The sequence below is a fragment of the Meriones unguiculatus genome, chromosome 4 (assembly GCF_030254825.1).
Source record: "Meriones unguiculatus strain TT.TT164.6M chromosome 4, Bangor_MerUng_6.1, whole genome shotgun sequence".
NCBI lineage: Eukaryota > Metazoa > Chordata > Mammalia > Rodentia > Muridae > Meriones > Meriones unguiculatus.
Genome location: NC_083352.1, coordinates 17,014,532 through 17,038,450, shown reverse-complemented (window position 1 = coordinate 17,038,450; position 23,919 = coordinate 17,014,532). Strand labels below are relative to the sequence as shown.

The following is a 23,919-nucleotide window of genomic DNA, read 5'->3' as shown; positions in this document are numbered from 1 at the left end:
TGTGGATGCCTGAGTTTTTCAAAGCCTTTCTTTCCCTACCCACCCAATGCCCTCTTTTTCAGCCTTGTTTGTATTCCTTGCTCTAGGTAGCACCTAATGTATTTGCCTAGAAATTTTATTTATTTATTTATTCATTCATTCATTCATTCATTCATTCATTCATTTATTTTACAAATGCCTTCTACAAAACATTTGTGAAAGTTCCAAGGAGGAGAAATCGAAAAGCTCTCTGTGCAAACTTTTTTAGTTTTTTTTTTTCACAGATTCTATTAATTTTATTTAAGTTGATGTACTTTACATCCTAAGGGTGGCCCCCTCTCCTTCTCCTCCCAGTGCCCCCTCCCCTTCCTTTAGGAAGGCAGCAGACAGCTCAAACACATAGCCACAATCCTTTGAGAAACAAATTCGGCATTTGCCATCTCTGGTACCAATAAGCCGCACAGAGAACACGAGGCACCATTCCAATGGATGCCAGTGAGCTGGGTTTCCATGGTGAAAATTCACCGAAAAGTTGGTAGCTGTCTTTATTTTCTGTTTTCCGCTCAAGCGATGAACAGCCTGTTCCCTCTCTGTTTCTCACGGTATGGTGTCCTGGCAGGATGTGCACAAGCTGCTGCTTTGTGAGCACGCACGGCAGTCGGGAGACCCCGAACAGGCACTGCAGCCTTTTCCCTGCAGCTCCTGGTCAGCAGCTTTGATGAGGAGGCAGGGCGAGCAGACTTGCCTCTTGAGAGGTGTTTCAGCCATGCTGCGAAGCGTGTGGCTGCAGGAGGGGATGAAATGCAACCATAGTTCCTCCGTCTTCAACATCTTTATGATGGCTAAAGTTACAATCCAGTTTTGGCATTCAGATCAAATAGATGGTTAAAAGCGCATGGTGCTCCATTCCAATTTTAGTATATTGGGAGTCCACAAGTTGGACGCTCTTGATCAACTGGGTGGTTGTGCAATCAATGCTCTCATCCCTAGATTCCATTCACTGACACCCGAGCGCCATGCTCGGCTTTCCCAGCTGAACAACCCCACCAGCGAATTCCATGCGCGTTCCCCTGCTAGCGTAACAAAGAGCTCCAAGTAAATGCATCACGTCAATGTCAACTCTTGTGTGGTTTTGTTCCTTTCCAGCCAGAATCACCTTCAGTAACCTCGTCTCCCCTCTATCTAGAGATGAATATTGTGGTGGACAAAACTTTGGTATGTGCGTTAGTTTTCCTTTTCCGTCTTTGGGGCAGGACTGGAGAGTTTGCTCAGCAGTCAGGACCACTTGTTCCTCCTGCAGAGGTTTGAGTCCCAGCACCCACACGATGACCCACAGCCCCCTGAAACTCCAGTCCCAGAGCACCCAGTGCACTCTTTTGACCTCTGAGGGCCCAAGGCATGCCTGTGGTGTACAAATACACATTCAGGCAAAGCACTTACCCACATAAAATAACAAAATCAGTAAACCTAAAAAACATTTTCAGACAGTTGCGAAATGTCCGATGCACTTTGGTGTGAGTGTGTGAACATTTTAACACGTTCTTTAGATATTTTCTGTGAATGTGTGATGCTCCTAGCTAGAGGCAAGTGAACCATTCCAGTCTCCTCATTTCCTGTCACAGACAGCACGGTATAACAGTTTGCTAACTGAAAACCAAATAGTCTCCGTAACCCCATAGGAAACAACTCTGGCAAGCCTGAAAAGCAAGAGGCCGGGTTAGGAAGCCCAGAGAGTGTTCAGTCCTGTGATTTTTTTCCTGGCAGCAGTGGCTAGCATGCCTGTGCATGCTGTAGAGCACAGGTGTTTGGTGCTGTACTTTCCCTACACCATAGATTCCTGACAGGAAGACATCTCTAGGTCCCTGATTTCCATAAACAACAAATTATACGGTTTTTAGGGACAAATGCATTTCCCAGGCTTTAGCCTGGTTGTACACATTTGATTATCACCCTTGGTGGAATATCACAGAGAACGCAAATAAAACATCTCAGCAGTTCCATTCTTAACCTCGTAGAGCTCGCTAGGAGTCCGGAATTGAGGTCAGAGGTAAGAAGAGTTGAGGAACAATAGGCCAATACTTGACTCCTGAGAAAGCTCAAAGCTCTAAAGTGGGGAGGCCTACGAGATGTTATCCTGGGTCAACCCACATTTCAACACTTACGCAGACACCCGCTAGTGAGTATGTGTGTGTATATGTGTTACATGCGTGCATGTGCGTGTGTGTTTGTGTACAAGTATGTTCTGTAACAGTCTCACATTGGGAATCATGTGTCTTATTTGAAACACGGAATTCTGTGTCATCCTCAAGCTTCAGGTTGTGGATATAAATATCAAAAACATCAAACAAGATAAATATAAAAACCACACGAAAGCAGTATTTTAACTATAAAATTAATTCTGTCTTTTAGTATGATTACTTGGGCTCTGACAGCATGATTGTAACAAATAAAATCATCGAAATTATCAGTCTCATAAATTCAGTAAGTGCTTTCTTTTTTAATACCAGAATTTTTCATTTTGAAATTATCATTTGCACTAACTTGATGTGACATTTCTGAGTAAGTCACTCATATACAAGAGTGTGAATTTATGAAAATTTCAAGTTATTTTATAGGCCAGGGTATTATAAAACAAGAGGTTAACTTTGTGTGTCTTCACGTCTTCTGTTTTTAGGTGTTTGCCCAACTCAAGGTTACTGTTGTGTTGTCCTCGCTGGAGTTGTGGTCAGATAAAAATAAGATTTCTACAGATGGTGAAGCAGATGAGTTATTGCGAAGGTTCTTAGAATGGAAGCAATCTTATCTTACGCTGAGGCCTCATGATGTTGCGTACTTATTCATGTAAGAATGCTTGATACTCTATAAAGAGAACAAAAGACTTGGGATGCAGCTTAATTCAGGGAGCTGTTAGACATTTCTGATTACTCGCGTGGTGTTTCATTCAAGCCTCGCGCTTTCTAACTGCAAGGCAATGAAGAGAAGATGAATAACATTTGCCTACAAGCTTATCAACCTTTTATAAAACAATAGGCTGAAATTTACAGAGCTCTGTCCATTTTATGACTCTTAGTGTCGGTAGGAGAATGAGAGCCTGTGCTATGTCATGGCAGAGTCTGGCTCTTAAACACTGAGAAAGATGCAGAATTCATCTAGTAAAATGTATGTGTTGATAACACAGTTGGTAAAGGCTTTATAAGTACTTACGTGAATGGATTTTCTGCATTATTTTAAAATGTTAGTTCAAAGATGATAAATGGTAGCTATGCATTTATAGGTGCCTTCATATTAGAATTGCTGGCGATGTACAGTGGATGTCGTCACACGTATGTATTTATCTCCAACTATATGCAACTCAACTCATTTTGGTGTAGTAGAAAGAGGGATGCAGTTTGGTTGTCTGTCACATGGACAGACCAACGCTCTGTCACACTTATGCCTGGTAAACAGCCTTTCAGATTTTTTACAGGGCTTTAAGAAATTTGATTGATCCATCTGGGAAGGACTGATGTTTCCAGTGTCATATATATCTTTATTATGTGGAACATTCCAGCCAATTTCTCCAAGTTTCAAATGATTCTTCTAGTCTCCTGGAAAACTTTTATAGTTTTTTTTTTCTGGTTCTCTCCCAGATAACTTGGATATTTATTTCTACGTCTATTATTTTTTTTGCCAGTTACTGTTTTTAATGCTCTAATGTATTTTGTAGATATACAGAAATACTTATAATTTCTATAAGTACTGTCTTTGTTTTATTGCTGTGAAGAGATAAAATGACCATGACAACTACTATAAAAGAAAGCACTTAATTGGGGCTGGCTTACAGTTTCAGAGCTGTAGCCCATCACCAGCAGGGAACATTGAAGCACAATGGCAGACACGGTGTTGGACAAGTAGCTGAGAATCACTTCCTGATCTGAGGGTAGCAGAGACAGAGACAGAGACAGAGACAGAGACAGAGACGAGACAGAGACAGAGACAGAGAGGGGAAACAGACAGAGAGACTTGAACTTTTGAAACTTCAAAACCCATCCCAGGTGGCATACTTCTTCCAACAAGGTCACACTGCCTGATCCTTATAATCTTTTCAAATAGTCCTATTCCATGGTGACTAAACATTCAAACATTCAAACTAAACTAAACATTCAAAAATGAGCCGAGAGGGCTCATTATTATTCAAATCACCACAAATACCAAATTGTTACTATTTTTTGTTAATTGGCTTTTGGCATTTTGAAAGTTTCTTTTGAAATTATAAATATAATTAAATTCATTTTTTACATTCACAGAATTTACTCTCTTACGAGTTCTCATCTTACAGATACAGGTATAAAGGATGGTTTCCAAGCACTACCTTGTCACAACCCTTCAGCTCCATTATTAATATTATTTTTGCACTGGGCGGTACTTGTTGCAATTTATGAAGCCGTATTGATATGATATTAACTGAAGTGCGTGGCTTACATTGGAGTTTGTTTTCTGTGTTATATGAACTCATTAATATTTGGTAAAGCGGTGTTATGATATTCTAATACTTTTACACAGTTAATTATTGACTGTTATATGCATGTACATTTGTTGGTTTGTGTGTGTGTGTGTCCATGTGTCCATATGTGTACATGGATGCCACAGAATGCATGAGGAGGTCAGAGGGTGACTTTCAGAAGCCAGTTCTTTCTTTCCCTCATGTGGATTCCTGGGAAAAGCTCAGGTGGCCAGGTGTGAAGCAAGAGCCTTCCCCGCTGAGCCATCTCATGGCCCAGTGACTTCTGATCTTGCATGTAAAACTGTGTCATCTAAGAGCTACAAGCCTTATTTCTTTAACTGTGTCCTAAGGCTACTAATTGCAGTGAGAAGGAGTCAAGCCAACATTTTTGTGTCATTCTTGATCTGGAGGAAAAAAAAATCTTGACTTCTAAGATTAGGAATAAGCCTTCTGGTGAATTAGTGTAAAGGCCATTTAGTAAATAGTCTCCCATAGTAAATTAAGTTTTAAAAGGACAGATACATGTTAACTTTCACCAAATGACATTTCTTTGGGCTCAATGTTTTTTTTTTTTTAATTTTTTTATTTCTAGACTACCAATGCTGCCTATGTCGGCAGGTTTGGTTTGCTGATGTATGTTTATGACTTTTTGTTTTCTGGACATAAGTTTTTGTAAGATTCATCTTTCTAAAATGATGGTGGTATACTTTTCAACTTTGTTTACTCTTTTGTCTTCTAGGTAGTGTTTTTTAAAGTTTATTTATACTTACTTAAGATAAAATCATTGAGGATAATTTATCTGTTTCTCAGTGGCAGTGTCTGGAATTTGGCCACAAGTAATTGGGTTAATCACAGTCATGTTTTTTTTTTTCTCTTCTTTTTTTTCAATGCAGTTTATTCAGGAACCTTGAACAATCCTTGGACCCTGGGGAAAGCCAGCCCACAGCTTAAATAGCCTCTGGTAGCCAACCCAGGCGTGCCACGTGGGCAATGCAGATAGGTCCACATACATGGAAGCAAGCCAGATCCTCGGCCTTAGCCAAATGTGAAGTTGTTCGTGACAGAGAGCACTCACCATCGGGAAGGTGGAAGGCGGAAACCAGCTCCATCTTTAAGGCATAGCATTCCGCAGCTCTCAGCTCTCTACAGTTCCCCCTTTTTGTTTTAGATGCATCAGGCAAGAGTAGAGGTCTGATCTCTGATATTAGAAATAAATTGGGACTTTGTACCGATGTTCATTTAGGTGTCATCCACCCAAAGAGCATCAGACCCGTCAGACCCTGAATAATCATTTAGCCAATGTAGCTCATGCCTTAGTTGTACATAAAGGAATTAATGCTCAACTAAAAGGAAGCTTGATGGTGTTCAATCAGAGGATTGACCTCTTGCAGGAGCAAATTGATACCCTATGGCAAATCGCTCAACCTGGCTGTCAATGAAAGTATGCTGGACTTTGTGTCACTAGCATACAACATGAGAATTTTTCCTGTGCTGCAAATCTGTCTAAACAATTGTCGAGCTATATTTTAGGTAATTGGACTGGAGAATTCGATACTACGATGGAACAGTCATGTTTTATAGTAGACTCTCACTATTGGTTTGCACATGGCCTTCTAAGTTAGGTGTTGATGACAAATCTATGGACTAGCTATCTCCACTAGAGAATTTAGAGTCCCCTACCTCTACCACACATCCTCACTCCATCCTCCATCGTCTTCCTACAGAAAGGGAAATACTATTATTTTTGAATTCCCCCAGGGCAGCAGCTTTTCTTCCTTGCTCTGTCTCCCTTTCCTGTCTCTCGTTAGCTCCCCAATATGACCAATGTTGCTAGCCAGATTGTTTAGGGGATGCCCCACCCCTGCCTTATGTGGGGTCTACAGATCCAAATTCTGTCCTCTCTCTTGAGTCTGAGGCTTTTGCTTTATTTAGTTTTACTCTATTTTTTTTTTTTTTTAATTCTACTACATCTGGGTTTGGTTTGTTTTTCTAGTTTTTTTTGAAGTATAATGTTAGGCTATTAGTTGAAGAGTTCTAAATTTTATTTTATGTTCCTGTGACTGTCCCTGCTTCTTATTCCATTTATATTCAGTCTATATATTCCTGGAGGTGGAATGAGTTTTTTGTGAGTACCGTATGGTTAGGTATTGTGTTTTAATCCAGTCAATCACTGCATATTTAATTTTGAGAATTTGAGCCATTTGCATTTAAGGCAATAATCAATGAATAAAGCCTAACTTTGTGGGTAATTTTTCTCTAATTATGTGCTCTGATTCCTTGCTTGCTTTTTCAGTTTTTATATTACACATTTTGGCTTTGTGGATACTATATAAAGCTTTTAAAATTCATCTTTTGATTACAGCAAGCAGCTTTGAAATAATGGCTTTTTCTTTTAGTGTCAAAAGAAAGAAGAATAAAAGAAAGAGAAAACCTATTGGCACTTGTACTATTTCTCTCCCATTTTTAACCTTTAATTATTTCCCCTTTTCCTCTCCTAAGCTGTCTGCCTCTTGACATATTATACTCTTCATTTTTACCTTATTTTAGCCTTCAATTATGCATGATAGGTTTATGTTCCATGTTTATGATAATACATAATTTTTCATTACCTGGATACTTACTCTTGTCTGTGAGTTCAAGAAAACCACAAGAAAACATACAGAATCATCAAAGTGTATTTTAAAATAGCTTGACTTTGAGCTTTATGTTTTTCTGTTTGATCTGTTCTGCAATTGATATATTCCTTTGTGCTTTGATTTATTATAATTTGTAATTTCAAGGATTTCCATTTGATTTTAGAAAATGTAATGTCTCTGTTAAGGTTCTCCGGCAGAAGCCTGACTTGTTTCTTGAACTTTATGGGATTTCCTTAAGAGAGCTATTTAAATTATTTGAAGTTCTGTACAGTTATTTACCATGCTCTGTTTCAGACACTTTGTTCTGTCCATTAGCTGAGACTATGGTTCCTTGCAAGGTCTTGACACTTGTTTAAATATGATGATAGACTTTGAAAAACTTGTGTTTCTTCCCCTCTTTCTGACCTGGCTTGTTGATGCCTGTCCTTCCAGCAGTTCTGAGCAGGCTGCCTTCTTATTCTTTCTGAATGTCCATGGCTGCCATCTCCTCACTAGGTAGTGCTGTATATTGTTTTTTTTTTTTTTTTTTTTTTTTTTTTTTTTTTTTGGTCTACAGTTGGTGTTTTATTGCTGCTTTCTTCTTTGTCTCCACTGAAGCTGTTTATTACTGCTTTGGGGAAACAGGAGTTTTCTCTGACTAGGACTCTAACAGTAGCACAATTATAGTTACAAAGTAGCAATGAAAAGAATCTTATAGTTGGGAGTCACCACAGCATGAGGAACTGTGGGTGGCAGCATTAGGAAGGCTGAACCACTGGTTCAAAGTAAAGTAGAAGGCTTGACTGTTAAAAGCAGGGAGCCCGACCTGATGAATGACGAGGCTTCAAGCCGTCTGAGCAAGCACCAACAGCTTGGTTTTTAAAATGACCTTATTTCCTTAGGTTTAAAGTGGATAAGATAACATCCGGATTTTGAATGCATTTATGTTAGTCAGGATTATATTTCCTGTAAGCCTCACTGTGAAAAAGACGTTTAGCAAAGATCTTTTATGTAAGTGTATACATATTTGTGTAACATATATATGTTATATATAATGTTACATGTATTGTAGTGTAATAAGAAAATGATATTGAGATTATTTCTGAAAAAGGAATACATAGTAATTAGTCTAATGAAGATTTTTAAGACACACTGCTTGGAAGTATTTTGATTAACATCATTTTTATATTATCCATGACTACTAACAAATAAAATGTTAGATAATACTTTGTTTTCCTTTGGAACCCATTTTGGAAAGAATTCCTTTTCTAGATTTATTTTATAGCTTAGTACAAGTTTTTCATCTTATCATTTCAATGAATGTTGTTTTATATAAACAAATAGCTCTTTATGATTTTATAAAACACTTAATATATTCAGATACCATTTCAATAGACTTGAAAAACGTTTAGAGCAGCCAAGATTATAAGGTAGTTTGTATGTATCAGGCCTTTAAATATATCACTGGAACACTCACAAATATGCACAGTTGCATTTTAAATGGGCATGCCAAGACCATAAAAACAAGAGTTCCAGTGTACAGAATAAATGAATAATTGAAGAGGCCATAGATTTGTTAGTTTGTTCTACTGTGGGACACAAAACAACACATGAAAGCAGTTTACGCAGACACAGGTGGCAATTAGATGAAGTCCAGGTGCGTCTAGTAAAAACCGTAACAGCAAAACCTCGTAGAAGGTTCACTTTCCTCTCCTTAAAAGAAAGGCATAGTGACACAGAACTCCAAGGTGATACTTGTCATGTAGACTTAAGATAATATTTTTCCTTACATATTTGCAACTAATTAATCGAAGGAGGGAGGCAGATGCCTTTGTTGATGAAAATGCATTCCTTAGTGTCGGTGTAGGCCAAAGCATTTTACTCTTTAGCCTTGCGGTGGGGCTAAGCTATATTTCCCATGCTTGCAGTAAATCTGGAGAAAAGGGAAGAAATAAAACAGAGGTTCCCCGGTCAGACATCCTCTGTCTTCCAGCACAGATGACAGCTCTCATGCAAGATCAGGCAACATGGCCCTGTTTCTTAGCCTGGGGCCAAAAATCATTGACCTGACATCTGTACAGCCCATTTGGTTTTCTCCAATGCTATTTTCTCCTCTGTCAATCCCCAGAGGCCCCTGAATCAGAAGTTTTTCCAATCCAGTGAAGACCCAGGGAACTGACTTTTAGTTCACCCCTTCCTCTATGAGATGTCATTTGTGCCTGCCCCGTGTAATGGTTAACGACACATTTAACAACTGGAGTTTTAACCTCTCATAAAGTTAGGACACAGTAAGTCTAAACTCACAGATTTTAGTCTTAAAAGTTATAGAAGTTAGGCCCTTCCTCAAAAGATCACAGGGTAAAAAGCCAGCAGAGTTTCCTAGACTAGATGAATGAATTACTAAATAATTAATTAACTATCACATAAGGGCATAATAGTAATTATTCATAAACTGCTGCAAAAATTTAAATGGGAAGCAATTTTTCTTGAAAATAGGTTATTTTTTTAATTTAATTTTATTTTTTATTATTAGTTACATTTTATTAACTCTGTATCCCAGCTGTATCTCTCTCGATTATTCCCTCCCAATCCTTCCCTCCCTCCCTCATCTCCTCCCTGCCCCTTTCCAAGTCCACTGATTGGGGAGGACCTCCTCCCCTTTCATCTGACCCTGTTTTATCAGGCATCTTCAGGACTGGCTGCAAAGTCCTCCTCTGTGGCCTAGCAGGACTGCTCCTCCCTTGGGGGGTGGGGAGGTCAAAGAGCCTGCCATTGAGTTCCTGTCAGAAATGGTCCCTGTTCCCCTTATTATGGTTTTTAAAGTGTACTCTGATCACAGTCCCCCAACTCTTTCCAGGCCATCCTCACCCACCCGAATCCATACCTTACCTTTGTCTCTGTCATTAGAAAAACAGACATCTAATAAAGACAGACTAACCAAACAGAATAGGACAAAACAAGTAAATAGAAAAAACCCTCCAAAAGTGCTACTGAGTTCACCTTGTGTTGAATGTCTACTTTTGGGCATGGGGCCTGCCCCTAGGAGTGGTTTGTATACATAGTGAGAAAACTAACTTCCCCTTTGTGAGCGGGTATTGCAGATGGTGGCTGGGTTAGGGATGGGGGCTTGTGTCTACTCCCCTTCGCAAAGCTGGGACCCATGTCTAGGTTAGACCTGTGCAGGCCCTGTGTGTACATGCTGCCACACTGGGAGTTCATGTGAACTTCAGTCCTGTTGTGTCTAGAAGGCACGATTTCCTGAGTATCTTCCATCCCCCCTGGCTCTTACAATCTTCCTGCCTCCTCTTCGGCAGTTTCCTGAGCCCTGAAGGCTAGCATTATTCTGATACCAGAAATAGATGAGGACACAACAGAAAACTAGAAGCCCTGTACCTATAACAAACTGACAAATTGACAGAGTTGGGGGGAAAATGTGCCACAAGGAAGGCATTCTCTTTTTTAAAATTTATTATAATTTATTCACGTTTTATCCCAGCTATAGCCCCCTCCCTCGTTTCCTCCCAACCTTACCCTCCCTCCCTCTTTTCCTTCCATGCCCCTCCCCAAGTCCACTAATAGGGGAGGTCCTCCTCCCCTTCCCTCTGACTCTAGCCTATCAGGTCTCATCAGGGCTGGCTGCATTGTCTTCTTCTGTGGCCTGGTAAGACTGTTTTGCTCTCAGATGGAGGTGACCAAAGAGCCAGCCACTGAGTTCATGTCAGAGACAGTCCCTGTTCCTATTATTGGGGAACCCACTTGGAGACTGAGCTGCCATGGGCTACATCTGTGCAGGGGTTCTAGGTTATCTTCATGCATGGTCCTTAGTTGGGGTATCAGTCTCAGAAAAGACCCCTGTGCCCAGACTTTTTGGTTTTGTTGCTCTCCTTGTGGCACTCCTAAAGATCATCCTGAGTGAGGTATCCCAGAAGCAGAAAGACACACATGGTATATGCTCACTTATAAGTGGATATTAGACATGTAATATAGGATAATCATACTAAAATCTGTACACCTTAAGAAACTAAGCAAGAAGGAGGACCCTGGGTTAGAGGGTCAATCCTCATGCAGAAAGACAAATGGAATGGACATCAGAAGAGGGAGAAAACAAGGAGCAGGGCAGGAGCCTACATAGAGGGCCCTGAAAGACTCTATCCAGCAGGGTATCAAAGCAGATGCTGAGACTCATAGCCAAACTTTGGGCAGAGTGCAGGGAGTCTTATGGAAGAGGGGGGAGATAGTAAGACCTGGAAGGGACTGGAGCTCCACAAAGAGAGCAACAGAACCAAAGAACCTAGGTGTCTTTTCTGAGTCTGATACTCCAACCAAGGACCATGCATGGAGATAACCTCAAACCCCTTCACAGATGTAGCCCATGACAGCTCAGTCTCCAAGTGGGTTCCCTAGTAAGGGGAACAAGGACTGTCTCTGACATGAACTTGGTGACTCAGCTGTTAATGGAACCTATCGTTTTTCCAGCTGACCAGGTCGCCTGCACCCATGTCCAGTGGCTCCAGGGGATACAATGGCTCTGGCCTCTAAGGGGACCTCTACTCACATGAGCATCCACACACACACATACATGCAGTTATAAATATTCTTTAAGAAGGACTTAAATATAATATCAGAACGGGCTGGCTAGTTTTATGTCAACCTGATAACAAGCTGTGGTCATCTGAGGGGAGGGAACCTCAAATTGGGAAAATATAGGATAGATGGCTATCCTATATTATACAGCTAGTATCTGCTTGTAAGTGAGTGTATACTATGACTTTCTTTCTGTTTCACTCAGGATGATCTCTTCTAGTTCCATCCATTTGCCTGCAAATTTCATGATTTCCTTGTTTTTAATTGCTGCGTAGTATTCCATTGTGTAGATGTACCACAATTTCTGTATCCATTCCTCCTTTGAGAGACATCTGGGTTGTTTCCAGGTTCTGGCTATTACAAATAAAGCTGCTGTGAACATGGCCGAGCAAATGTTCTTGTATACTTGAGCACATTTTGGATATATGCCCAGGAGTGGTATAACTGAATCTTGAGGAAGCGCTATTCCTACTTGTCTGAGAAAGTGCCAGATTGATTTCCAAAGTGGTTGTACAAGTTTACACTCCCACCAGCAATGGAGGAGGGTTCCCCTTTCTCCACATCCTCTCCAGCATGTGCTGTCACTTGAGTTTTTGATCTTAGCCATTCTGATGGGTATAAGGTGAAATCTCAGGGTCATTTGGATTTGCATTTCCCTGATGACTAAAGACGTTGAACATTTCTTTAAGTGTTTCTCTGCCATTTGAGATTCCTCTATTGAGAATTCTCTGTAGCTCTGAACCCTGTTTTTAAAATTGGATTATTTGATTTGTTGCTGTTTAACTTCTTGAGTTTTTTTTATATATTCTGGATATTAGCTCTGTCAGATGTAGGATTGGTGAAGATCCTTTCCTAGTCTGTAGGCTGTCAGTTTGTACTGCTGACAGTGTTCTTCCCTTTACAGAAGCTTTTCAGTTTCACTAACCCTCAGGTACTTTAGTAGAATAGCTGGTTTTTCTCACCCCCCTTCCTTTCTTTCTTTTCTTTCTTTCTTTCTTTCTTTCTTTCTTTCTTTCTTTCTTTCTTTCTTTCTTTCTTTCTTTCTTTCTTTCTTTCCTTCCTTTCTTCTTTCTTTCTTTTCTTCTTTTTTTCCTTCCTTCCTTCCTTCTTTCTTTCCTTCCTTCTTTCTTTCTTTCTTTTCTTCTTTTCTTCCTTCCTTCCTTCCTTCTTTCTTTTCTTCCTTCCTTCCTTCCTTCTTTCTTTCCTTCTTTCCTTCCTTCTTTCTTTCTTTCTTTCTTTCTTCCTTTCCTTCCTTCTTTCTTTCTTTCTTTCTTTTCTTCCTTCCTTCCTTCTTTCTTTCTTTCTTTCTTTCTTTCTTTCTTTCTTTCTTTTCTTCCTTCCTTCTTTCCTTCCTTCCTTCCTTCTTTCTTTCTTTCTTTCTTTTCTTCCTTCTTTCTTTCTTTTCTTCTTTTCTTCCTTCCTTCTTTCTTTCTTTTCTTCCTTCCTTCCTTCTTTCTTTCCTTCCTTCTTTCTTTCTTTCTTTCCTTCCTTCCTTCCTTCCTTTCTCTTTCCTTCTTCTTTCCTTCCTTCCTTCCTTGCTTCCTTCCTTCCTTCCTTCCTTCCTTCCTTCCTTCCTTCCTTCCTCCCGCCCGCCCGCCCGCCCTCCCTCCCTCCCTCCCTCCCTCCCTCTTTCTTTCTTTCTTTCTTTCTTTCTTTCTTTCTTTCTTTCTTTCTTTCTTTCTTTCTTTCTTTCAAAATAGGGTAAGTGCCTCCCCTCAGCCAGCTTGTGGATGTGATACATGAACAAACTTTGTGAGATCAGATCATGGGTTCACTCAAGTCAATCTCCCAGAGGACGGTGCTTTTATAACCCTTCTTTTTCAAAACCGAGTAAAAATGGAAGGCTAGGAAACAACAAAGTCATTTAAGCCAAGCCACTGTCACATTCTCTATGAAAAAGCGACACACAGAATTCATGCAGCAAGCTTTGTAGTTGCCACTTGCTGGCTTGGGTCACCAGAACGGAAGGTGAAAGCAGCAAGGCCAGCAGAGACATGGTGTTCTGGGTGTTTTGTAGATCAAGATCATTTAGCCCAGTTTAATAGAGACTCTTCAGATTTCAAACCATAAGTGACATATTTGACCTCTGAGCCTGGACTTACTTCAGAGTAGGAATTTTCTAACTTAGAGCTTTAAACTTTCAGGAATTCCCACAGCAGGGGCAATTCACTAGCATTAATGATAAACCTGCGTTTATTTGTTTAGCTATAATGAGTACCCAAATTACGTGGGAGCAGCGTACCCTGGGAAGATGTGTTCTGCCCGCTACTCTGCAGGAATCACAATGGTATGTACCCATTCAATCCTTGACAAGGGTGAGAGACGTTGGTTACTGAGATAAGGAAGGAATTGGTCTGGTTACAAGACCCAGAGGAGAAGCTATAGGACTGAGTAGCTGGGGGAGGACATAATAGGAAAAGAAAATCACTGTGGAGACGAGTTCAAAGAGAGGGGCTTTTTACAAGTTATTTACATTTAAGTTTTTGGAAAGCCACGATAGTGTCGAAGCTTAAGAAGGTAGAGGAATATATGTAGAATGTGTATGAGTATTTATATTAAAACTTATGCTCCCTTTGTGATTAAGATAGAGATAGCTATAGAAATAAGGCAACGGAAGAGAACAGAGATGAAAAATGAAATGGCATTGACTGGGTACTTCTATCTCAGTACTTTTCCAAAGAGGTCTTCACCCATCCAAGGAATCATGCTTGTTGTTATGAAATGTTTGACACAAATTTAAAATGTTTCATCTCAGAAACGTCCTTTTATCACTCAATGGCGTCTTCTCTTGCAACCTCTTTGTCACTTTAGTATCCCAAGAACATGACTTTGGAGACTTTCTCAGTTGTTGTCTCCCAGATGCTGGGGCTCGGTCTGGGGATATCATACGATGACTCAACAAGATGCCACTGCCCAGAAACCATCTGCCTCATGGATGCAAGAGCGCTGTGAGTTTTTCAAAAATGTTTACTTGTTGGTTATGGTTATTCTGTGTTAAATGTAGTGTTTACTTATATAAATATGCAGTTTAAATGTGAGAGCAGTAGAACTGAGGACTACTATTACAGGACAGACAAGTTCAATGTGCAATCTATAGGTAGAGGAATGTTCCTTAGAGGTGAATTTTATGCAGCCCCCCCAGTAAGAAGCCTTTAAAATATGTTTGAATTTGAAAAATATGTTTTTTTTAAAAAAAGCAGAGCTTTTTGTATTTACTTTTAGAATAGTTTGATGCAAAAAAACAAACAAACAAACAAACTACCAATCAAACAAGGAGTGTCAGTTGGAGGTCCAAATCGAATATATTGGCACTTGTTACTTTGGAAAAATAGGCTGACCTTTCTGGACTTTTACTTTACTCATATTTAAATAGATACTCTCTTACTCCAGAGTGCAAAATAAGAATAAAATGAGCAAATGGTAAAACCCCACAAGTGTGTGACACTAGCTATAATAATTTTGAAATTTACCAAACTTTTCAAAATGTTCATCAGACAATGGTTCTAATATTTGCCGTTAGTGTTATATAGATGTTTTGTTTGTGGAAATGGACCAAAACAGGTGTGGTCTGCTCATTCATGAAGAATCAATTAAAAGGAAAAAAAATGAGCTCACTAAGATATTAATTTTTAGAAAAAATACCAGTTTCCTAATCACTCCCAAGCATAATTTAAGGATTAAGAATTATTAGTTTCTAAGGTCAGAACAAACTCAAACATCTGTATAGACATACATATATTTGTATTACAAATTATTTTGAAAAAGAATATGTATTACATATTCATATATATGTGTATATAAACATGTTTATATAGACAGAAATAAGTCAAGCATAAGAAAATTATGTGAAACTTGGAATGGTGGCACACGCCTGTAATACCAGCACTTGGGGAGGCAGAAGCAGGCTGATCTCTCTGAGGTCAAGGCCAGCCTGGTCTACAGAGCAAGTCCAGGACAGCCAAGGCTACACAGAGAAACCTTGTCTCAAAAACAAACGACAAACAAAAAAAAAATCATGAGAGTTACTATCCATTGGTCAACTATTATCAGGAGTATCAGATGAAAAGCTTTGTGAAGATGCTCAGAGGTATCAGTATATACAATCAGGTCAGTCCATACACTTTCATTGCACTCACTATGTGCTAAAGACCAATTCTGAGGTTCTGCACACATTAACATTTTAGATGCTCACAGTGTGTCTGGAGAGCAAGTCCTGTTATTCTCATTTTTACACGAATGACCTGTGGTCAGCAAGTCAGTTGGTGGCCAAACTGGGCATTTTCTTTGTTGCCTTTCTTACAATGCTCAGTGTTTTCATACACAGCCATCATTCCTCACCGTCCTTTTACACTCTGTGTAAGAGAAGGAGTTGCCAGTTTAAAAGTCTAACAATTCCGGTTTGTTGTGTGCATACTGTATGCATTTGTTGTATGCCATTCTGTGTCAGTCCCCAAAGAAGGCATGCAAGTTTGGCTAGGTCATTTCTATCTCATGTTTTGTTTTGTTTCTCAGTACTGGGGCTGAGCCGAAACACTTCACTTCTGAGCTTTACGTCTCCAGCCCAGTGTCTGCTTTTTGGTTTGATAATGGAGTCTCAGTTGCTCAGACAGGCTGTGACCACTCAGTCCCTCTGCCTCAGCCCCTCGAGTATCTGAGATTTCGGCTTGTGTCACTAGTGCCTGTTTAATGTGTATGTTAAAGAAAACTCCCTGGAGTTCACAAAGCCGAAGTGATTGTACATAATATCCACACCACCAGTGATCTATTGGGAACCTTATGCCAAAGAGGCAAATTAGGCATTTTCCTTGTTATTTAATTTATAGAGTGACCCGGTGAGGTTGATGGGTATTAGCATCTTGCTGGGTAGATGAGGGAACTGAAGCATAAAAGGATTTACTCTCTTTGCCACAAAGACCCTCCTTTATTGGCAGGTGTCTAAGTTACTTTTCTATTGCTATAATAAGACACAATGACCAAGGCAACTTATAGAAGAAAGAGTTTTACCGGGGGCTTGTCATTTCAAAGGGTTAGAGTTGACGACTGTCATGGCAGAGAACATGGCATGGTGCTAGAGCAGCAGCTAAGAGCTTCAACACTGTGTTGAATAAAAGCAGAAAAAAAGTTCCAGATTTGGCAAAAAAAAAAAAGCCTCAATCTTTCCCCACTTAGAATAATGTTGGACATAGGTTTGTTTTATACAGTCTTTATTATGTTGAGGTATGTTCCAATTGTTTCTAATTTCTTCAGGACTTTTATCATAAAGATGTTTTGCATTTATTGACATGACCATGTGATTTCTGTTCACAATTCTATTTATTTATTTACTTATTTACATTTATTGATAACGTTTATGTCGAGTCAATCCTTCATTCCTGGGATGAAAACAACTTAATTGTGACCCACTATCTTCTTGATATGTTCTTGAATTATGTTTGCAAGTATTTTGTTAGGAAAATTTGCATCTCTGTTTATCAGAGAAATTGCTCTGTCTGTTGTTTTGGTCTAGGGGTAAGGTTGATTTCATAGAATGAGTACAGAAATGTTTCCTTTCTTTCTGTTTTGTGGAACAGTTTGAAAAATCTTGGTATTAGAAAATTTAGCAGGGACTGTATCTGGTCCTGGGGTTTTGTTTATGGGAAGATTTAATTACTGTCATAGTCTGTTATAAGTTTATATAAATTATTATATCTTTTGGCTTTAATTTTTGGTAGATCATATGCATTTAGAAATTTATCTGTTTCTTCTAAATTTTCTGTAACAGTCTCCTGGTTTTATTGGAGTCTGTTTCTGTAATTCTCTTTCAGTCACTAATTTTATTAACTTGATTTCTCTCTTTCATTTGGTTAGTTTGGATAGAAGTTTATCAACCTTGTTCATATTTTCAAAGAACCAGTTGACTGTTTTATTAGTTTGTTTTAATTTAGCATTATTTTAGTTTCTATTTGTTTAAACTCTTCCCTAATCTTCATTACTTTGCACTGTTTACTGCATTTGGGTTTGGCTTCTTATTTTTCCCTGAGACATTAACACAAACTATCAAGTTGTTTGAGATCTCTTACTATTATTGTTTTAACTTAAGCACTTAAAACAGAGGCAGTCCTTTTAGGATGTATTCAGGGTTTTGCTGGGTCATGCTGTCATTTTCATTTGACTAGAGAAATTTAAAAATGTCTTTGCTGATTTATTTATTGTCATGTCATTCACTCAAATAGTGTATTATTCAGTCTCCAAGTATTTGTGCAGTATCTGAGGTTAGTCTTACTGTTGATATCTATCTGGTCTAATAAGATACAGGAAATTATTGGAACTTTCTGAATTTGTTAAGGCTTGCATTGTGGCCTCTAATGTGATTAACCTTAGAGAAGTTTCCATGTTTTACTGAGAGGAACATATACTCCCCATATGCCGGCTAGAATACTCTTTATTAAATCCATATAATCTATGCTATAATTTCACTCTGAAGTTGTTGGGGTTTTTGTTTGTTTGTTTGTTTGTTTGTTTTTGTTGCATTTTGATTGTCAGACTTATCTAGAAATGAGTGTGATGTTGAAACCTGTCCACATCATTGTGTCAGGATGAGTGTGTCCTTTCACGTCTTCTAGTTTTTATCTTATGAGATTGGGTGGTCCAAGGTTTGACACAGAACTTACAATAATAATAGTTTTGATGACTTGACCCTCTATTAATGGCCTTCTTTATTTCTTATGATATATACATACACATGTATATATAAACCATAGCCCTATTATTTCCATCCTTTAATTTAGCTCATAGATGTCTTTGTTAGTTACATTGGTTTCTTGGGGATATTTATCTTTAATCTTGTTTGTGTCTTTCAATTGGTGAGTTAAGCTCATTTGCATTATTACAGCCCTTATTATGAAGGGTTTGCTGTACTGAGGACTGACTCTCTTGGTTGCTGTTCTGATCAGTTTATTAGCAGTTCTTTTTACCTCTTCTGGTATTATTTAGAGGTTTGTTGATTCATGACGGACCCGACTGACTTCTTTCTGGACCTCCTCTGTTTATCTTTTCCTTTTACACAATCTATCCATTCATGTGTTCTCTCGGATGAAACTGTCTTTGCTCTTCCTCTGCATGCAGTTGAAAATTGGTTGTGACTTTTCTTTTTTTTTTTTTTGAGTAATGTCTAATCAAATCCTTTTCTATAAAAATCATTTGCTATTGATTTGTACTTAATTCTTTTAAATAACCAAATGTATTGTGGGTGAGTAAAAATAACATGACCACCTCAAGAATGATTATGAGCACTTATCAGGAGTATTTGCTATCACATATTAAACAATATCACAAAGCTAACATGTAATACAGAGTTATGCTTTGAGATGTGTAATGCTAATGACAGTGTATGAATTCATTTTTAGACAACATAGAGGTATGAAGACATTTAGCAATTGCAGTTTGAGTGACTTTGAACGTTTTAAATCGAGTATGGGTGCCAAATGTCTTCAGAATAAGCCACAAATGCAAGTAGGCCCGAGACCTGTCTGTGGAAACGGCAAAGTGGAGGAAAATGAGATCTGTGACTGTGGCTCTGTCCAAGTAAGTGTGTTATCTATGGAAATGTGCAACAAGCTCACTGTTTTAGCCCTTCTTCAGAAATATTTCTAAATTACCCTGAGGGCCTTGCAGGGCCCTGCTGGGAATGACTCAAGCCTCAACTGCACATAAGAAAAACACTGTTCAGGTGTTCAAACCTGAGAAGGCTGAAGTACATAAATGCCTCCAAACCTTTACACTTTGTAAATCCTACAACTCTATGTTTGGAATTCAGTCTCTCATCAGTCCAACGCATACTTTTTAGGACACAGCTTTCCCGTGTAATTAGTAGTGTGATGAGTGACTGAACATGAGGTGACTTTGATCATTTGTATGACAGGAAAGTCCTGAAAATACAGTGAATGCAAAAAGTCCAGAGTACAGTGCTTCTGGATACTACCGTATCTGTGGTGAAAGCCAAACTGCTCCAATCACAGTCTAGGCTGGCAGAGAGTTTCAATGCATAGGCGGAGGGGGGCTTGCCTATCCCATTAAAAAAGATTGTTAACTGTTTGGCAGAATTCCTCTTTCTTCACTCCTATTAATCCCTCTTTCAAGTTCATCTTGCCGGAGGTGTGGTCTTCACAAAATCAAAGGGACTAGTTACACAGACAGGATGATGAGCTTGGCAAGGGTGACTGTGGCTACCGTCAAATGCTGAATCTGATGATTATCCCTGAGGCTTCTCATGCCTTTCTTGGGTTCTCGCGTTTTTGTTCACCTCCAGGCAGCCTGAGAGCAGTCCTGTCAGGACCATCTCAGCTGAAGGGGTTGTTGGAGCGTATGCTTCTTTCACATCTTCCTTCTTTCCCCTCTCCCCCGCCTTCCCTTCGCCCTTCTTCTTTCTTCCTTTTTTTCTGTATAGCATTTCTGAGACGGTTCCACACCGTGTCATGCCATGGTGGTTTTCACCTGTATTTTGTACGGCTACACCACAGTATGCTTTCTCTCCCCTACAGAATCATTGACTGCGACGCATGAGCTTATCCCTGGCTTCTCTGTTTGTGCAAAGGCATTTTGTTGGTATAATTTATTAGTATATTTAGTACTCAGGCAGAGGGGTACGTTTCTGCTTCAATCCTTTTGTTTAGAATTCCTTTGGCTTTTATGGTCAACTGTGGTACTGCAGATATGTATATATTTCTATTTCTCTGAAGAATGTCATTGTTAATTTGGTAGGAATGGCATTGATGATTTCCATCAGTTTGGTTGGTGTAAACAATTTTGCTAATGTCAGTTCTTCCAGTTTATGAAAACAGGATGCCTTTCCTTTTTTTTCTTTCTGTACCTTAATCGCTTTTTTTTTGATTAAATGCATTCTCGTGTATTTCTTTGTAACATTATGTGTGGTATTGCATCTGTGAGTTCTTCTATCGGCAATGAACGAAGTTATCATTTGCAGAAAATGGATGTGACTGATGATTGTCATATTAGGTGAAGTAAGTTAGTCTCAGAAAGACAAACATAACACATTTTCTCTCACATGTAGTTATTAGATTCTGTAGAATTCTATAGAAATACATAACCGTGTATGCTTATATGACATGAAAAAAAAAGTAAAATGAGAGAACAAAGGTACCAACAGGAGAGGGGAACTGTGAAGAAGGGGAAAGTTAAGGTGGACGTGGAGAGGAACATGCTCACTGTATAGTATATTCTTGTGTGAAAATGTCCTTATGTAATATAGTAATACATACCACGAATATATACAATAACTAATGTGCTGAATTTTGTTTCTGCACATTCACTTAATTCATTTATCAGTTGATTCTTTTTCCTTGTTTTTTTCCTTAATGTCCAGTTGTGTTTTTGTTTTATAAAAATGCGTATTTTTTTTCCTTTCCTGTTTGGAAGCTCTTAACGTCTCTTCTGTCTTACCATTCTGACTAAGACTTCACATATGCGTTGAAGGAAAGTGATGGAACGGGCAGTCTTCTTGAACCCTAATCCTAGAGGCACACCTCAGGTGTCCTATTCAGAGCATCTGAAAAAGAAAAAGAAAAAGCTTTTTCTTTTTCAAGGGACATTTTTTCCCCTCTGCATTTAATTGAAGTGGTGCTGAATTTTGGGGGTAATTTGACTGGGATCACATTGACTCTTGGGTTGCTTTTCTCAGATGGTCATCTTGACACTATTGCATGAACATGGGGAGATCTTTGTTTTCTGTCTTCCCAAATATCCTCTTTTCAGAGATTTCAAAGTTTTCATTTTGTAGGCCTTTCAACTGCTTGGTTAGGTTTATTCCAAGATCTTGTATTGTCTTTGAGACTATTTTAAATGGGAGGGTGTCCATGCTCTCTTTCTGAGGCTTGTTGTTGATGTATAGGAAAGCTGAGATTTTCAATGAGTATTGTATCCTTCCACTTTGTTGAGATCGTTGATTGATTCTAGAGGTTTTCTGGCAGAATTTTCTGATCTCCTATGTGTGATCTCATATTATCTGCCAACAGAGGTAACTTGATAATTCTTTTCGTATCTGTATCCCTGTGAATTTATGTTAGGGACTTCTTGCTTCAAGCAGAATGTTGAGAGGGAGTGGGGTGGAGAGCTTTGTCTCGTTCCTGATCTCAGTGGGTTAGCCTCTGCTAAGGATGATGTTGCCTATGATGTTGTCATATGTAGCCTTTATCTTAAGGGATATTCCTCCAGTCCTACCCTGTCTAGGATTTTATCATGACAGCACGTTGGATTTATTTCATCAAAGTTTCTTTCTTCATTTATTGAATACATTTATATGATTGATTACATTTATGTATGTTGAACCATCCCTGCATTTCTGGGATAAAGCAAACTTGATTACAGTGGATGATTGTGGTATGTGCCTGTCCAGGTTTGGTAGTATTTTTGCATCTATGTTCATCAGGGATATTGGTCTGTCTTTTTTATTTGTTTTGTTTAATGTGTGTGTGTTTACTTGGTTTTGATATTAAACTAATACTGGGATGAGTTTGGAGAAGCTTCTTTGGTTTTTATTTTTTAAAAATAATTTAAGAAGTATTGGTTATAGATCTTTTTGAAAGTCTGGTTGGATTCTGTTGTGGTTCTATTTGGGCCTCAGCTTTTTTTTTTTTTTAAACTTGAAAGCTTTTATAAACATTTAAATTTTCTCATTTGTTTTGGGTCTATTTAGGTTATTGATGTCTTGGGGTAACTTTGGTGGTTTGGATGAATGTGGAAATTAATTCACTTCTTTTAGGTCTTAAAACTTCACCGAGTGCAGGTTTTTAAAGTATTTCTTTTAACATTCTGAATTTCTTTGTAGTTTTTTCCTGTGCATGTCTGATCATGTTAATTTGGATCCTCTTTTCTTTTGTCTAGTTGGGCCAAGTGGCTGTCAATCTTGTTTATCATCTCAAAGAAGCAGATCTTAGATTCATTGATCCCTTGTATTGTATTCTTTTGTTTGTTTCATTAATTTTGGCCTTGATTTTATTATTTTTGTCATCTACTGGTTTTGTCTTTGTTTGTTTGTTTCTTCATAGATTTTGAGTTACATCATTAAGCCATTTATTTGTGTTCTTACTGGTTAAATTTCTTTTCATAAATTTTCATCGTTATCACCTCTCAGATCCTTCCCACCTCCCAACTTACCCATTCAATTTCATGTTCTCCCACAAAACAAAAAGGGAAAACCAAATCAAACAAATGAACAAGACAAAAAGTAGTGAAACAAAATGAAAAGCACACACAAAACCATGGGGTCCATCTGATGTTGGACAATTACTCTCCTGGGCGTGGTGTCTACCTGGAGTGTGGCTGATGTACCCAGTATCACTCCGTAAGAGAAAGCTGGTTTTTCCAGCATGTGTCAACTGCAAATAGCTTCTTAGTAAGGGTGGGACTTGGTGTCTCCTTCCCCCTTTCAAAGCTGAGGTTGTCTGATCTCAAGTTGTGTAGGCCTTATGCGTGCTATCACAGTCTCTCTCTCTCTCTGTCCATATGTGTATCAGCCTCTTTGTGTCTTTTCATGGAATCATCCACCACCTCAGGCTCTTACATTCGTGGTGCCTCCTCTTTTGTATAAATCCTGGGCCTTGAGAAGAGGGTTTGGAAAACAACAACAACAAAAAAAAAAAAAAACCCTTTTGAGGATGGATGCTCCAAATTCTCACATTCTCTATGCACTATCCATTTGTGGGTCTCTGTGTTAATTGCCACCCACTGCAAATAGAAACTCCCCTGCTGAGTGCTGGGTGATGCCCTGATCCATGAGTATAGAAGTGTCATTAGAAGCAGACTGTTTTCCTTGGAGCCCATGACCTGTTTAGTCTCAGGTGTCTAGTATGGGCGCCACCTCATAGAGTGGACCACAATCAACACTAAGAGTGCGGTTGCTCTCAGGACATTTGTGTCATTATCACACCAGTGTATCTGGCAGACAGGTTGCCACTGTAGGCTGACAAGGTTTGTAGCTTATGTACAGATGGTTACCTTTCTCTTTTGATAGCTTGCAGAATACCTTCCCACATTACGAGTGCTTGCCATAGGGGCGAGGCTTCTAGTTGAACACAAGCTCAGTTTCTCCATGTTCAATGTCGTAAGTGAAGCGTTGTTTTCAAGCAATAGGGTCTTACCATTAGGTTCTGGAGAGCAAAGCCTTGGCAATAGCCTAAGATGTTTGGAGGACTCCATGGGACTACTTTGGCCAATGACTCAATAAAATGTAGCCCATTCCTGGCAATGTTGAGTTTTCTTAGT

The 23,919-nt window shown here is 39.0% G+C and overlaps 1 protein-coding gene across 1 annotated transcript in view; it reads left to right on the top strand.

The window, feature by feature from the left end:
• Positions 1-23,919, top strand: part of Adam32 (ADAM metallopeptidase domain 32) — an 82,989-nt gene that overhangs the window by 21,522 nt on the left and 37,548 nt on the right. The window contains 7 exon segments of the mRNA XM_060381355.1: positions 898-1,057; positions 1,126-1,194; positions 2,389-2,460; positions 2,654-2,820; positions 13,867-13,948; positions 14,473-14,609; positions 19,047-19,224. Coding sequence (XP_060237338.1) covers positions 898-1,057; positions 1,126-1,194; positions 2,389-2,460; positions 2,654-2,820; positions 13,867-13,948; positions 14,473-14,609; positions 19,047-19,224 — 865 coding nt within the window.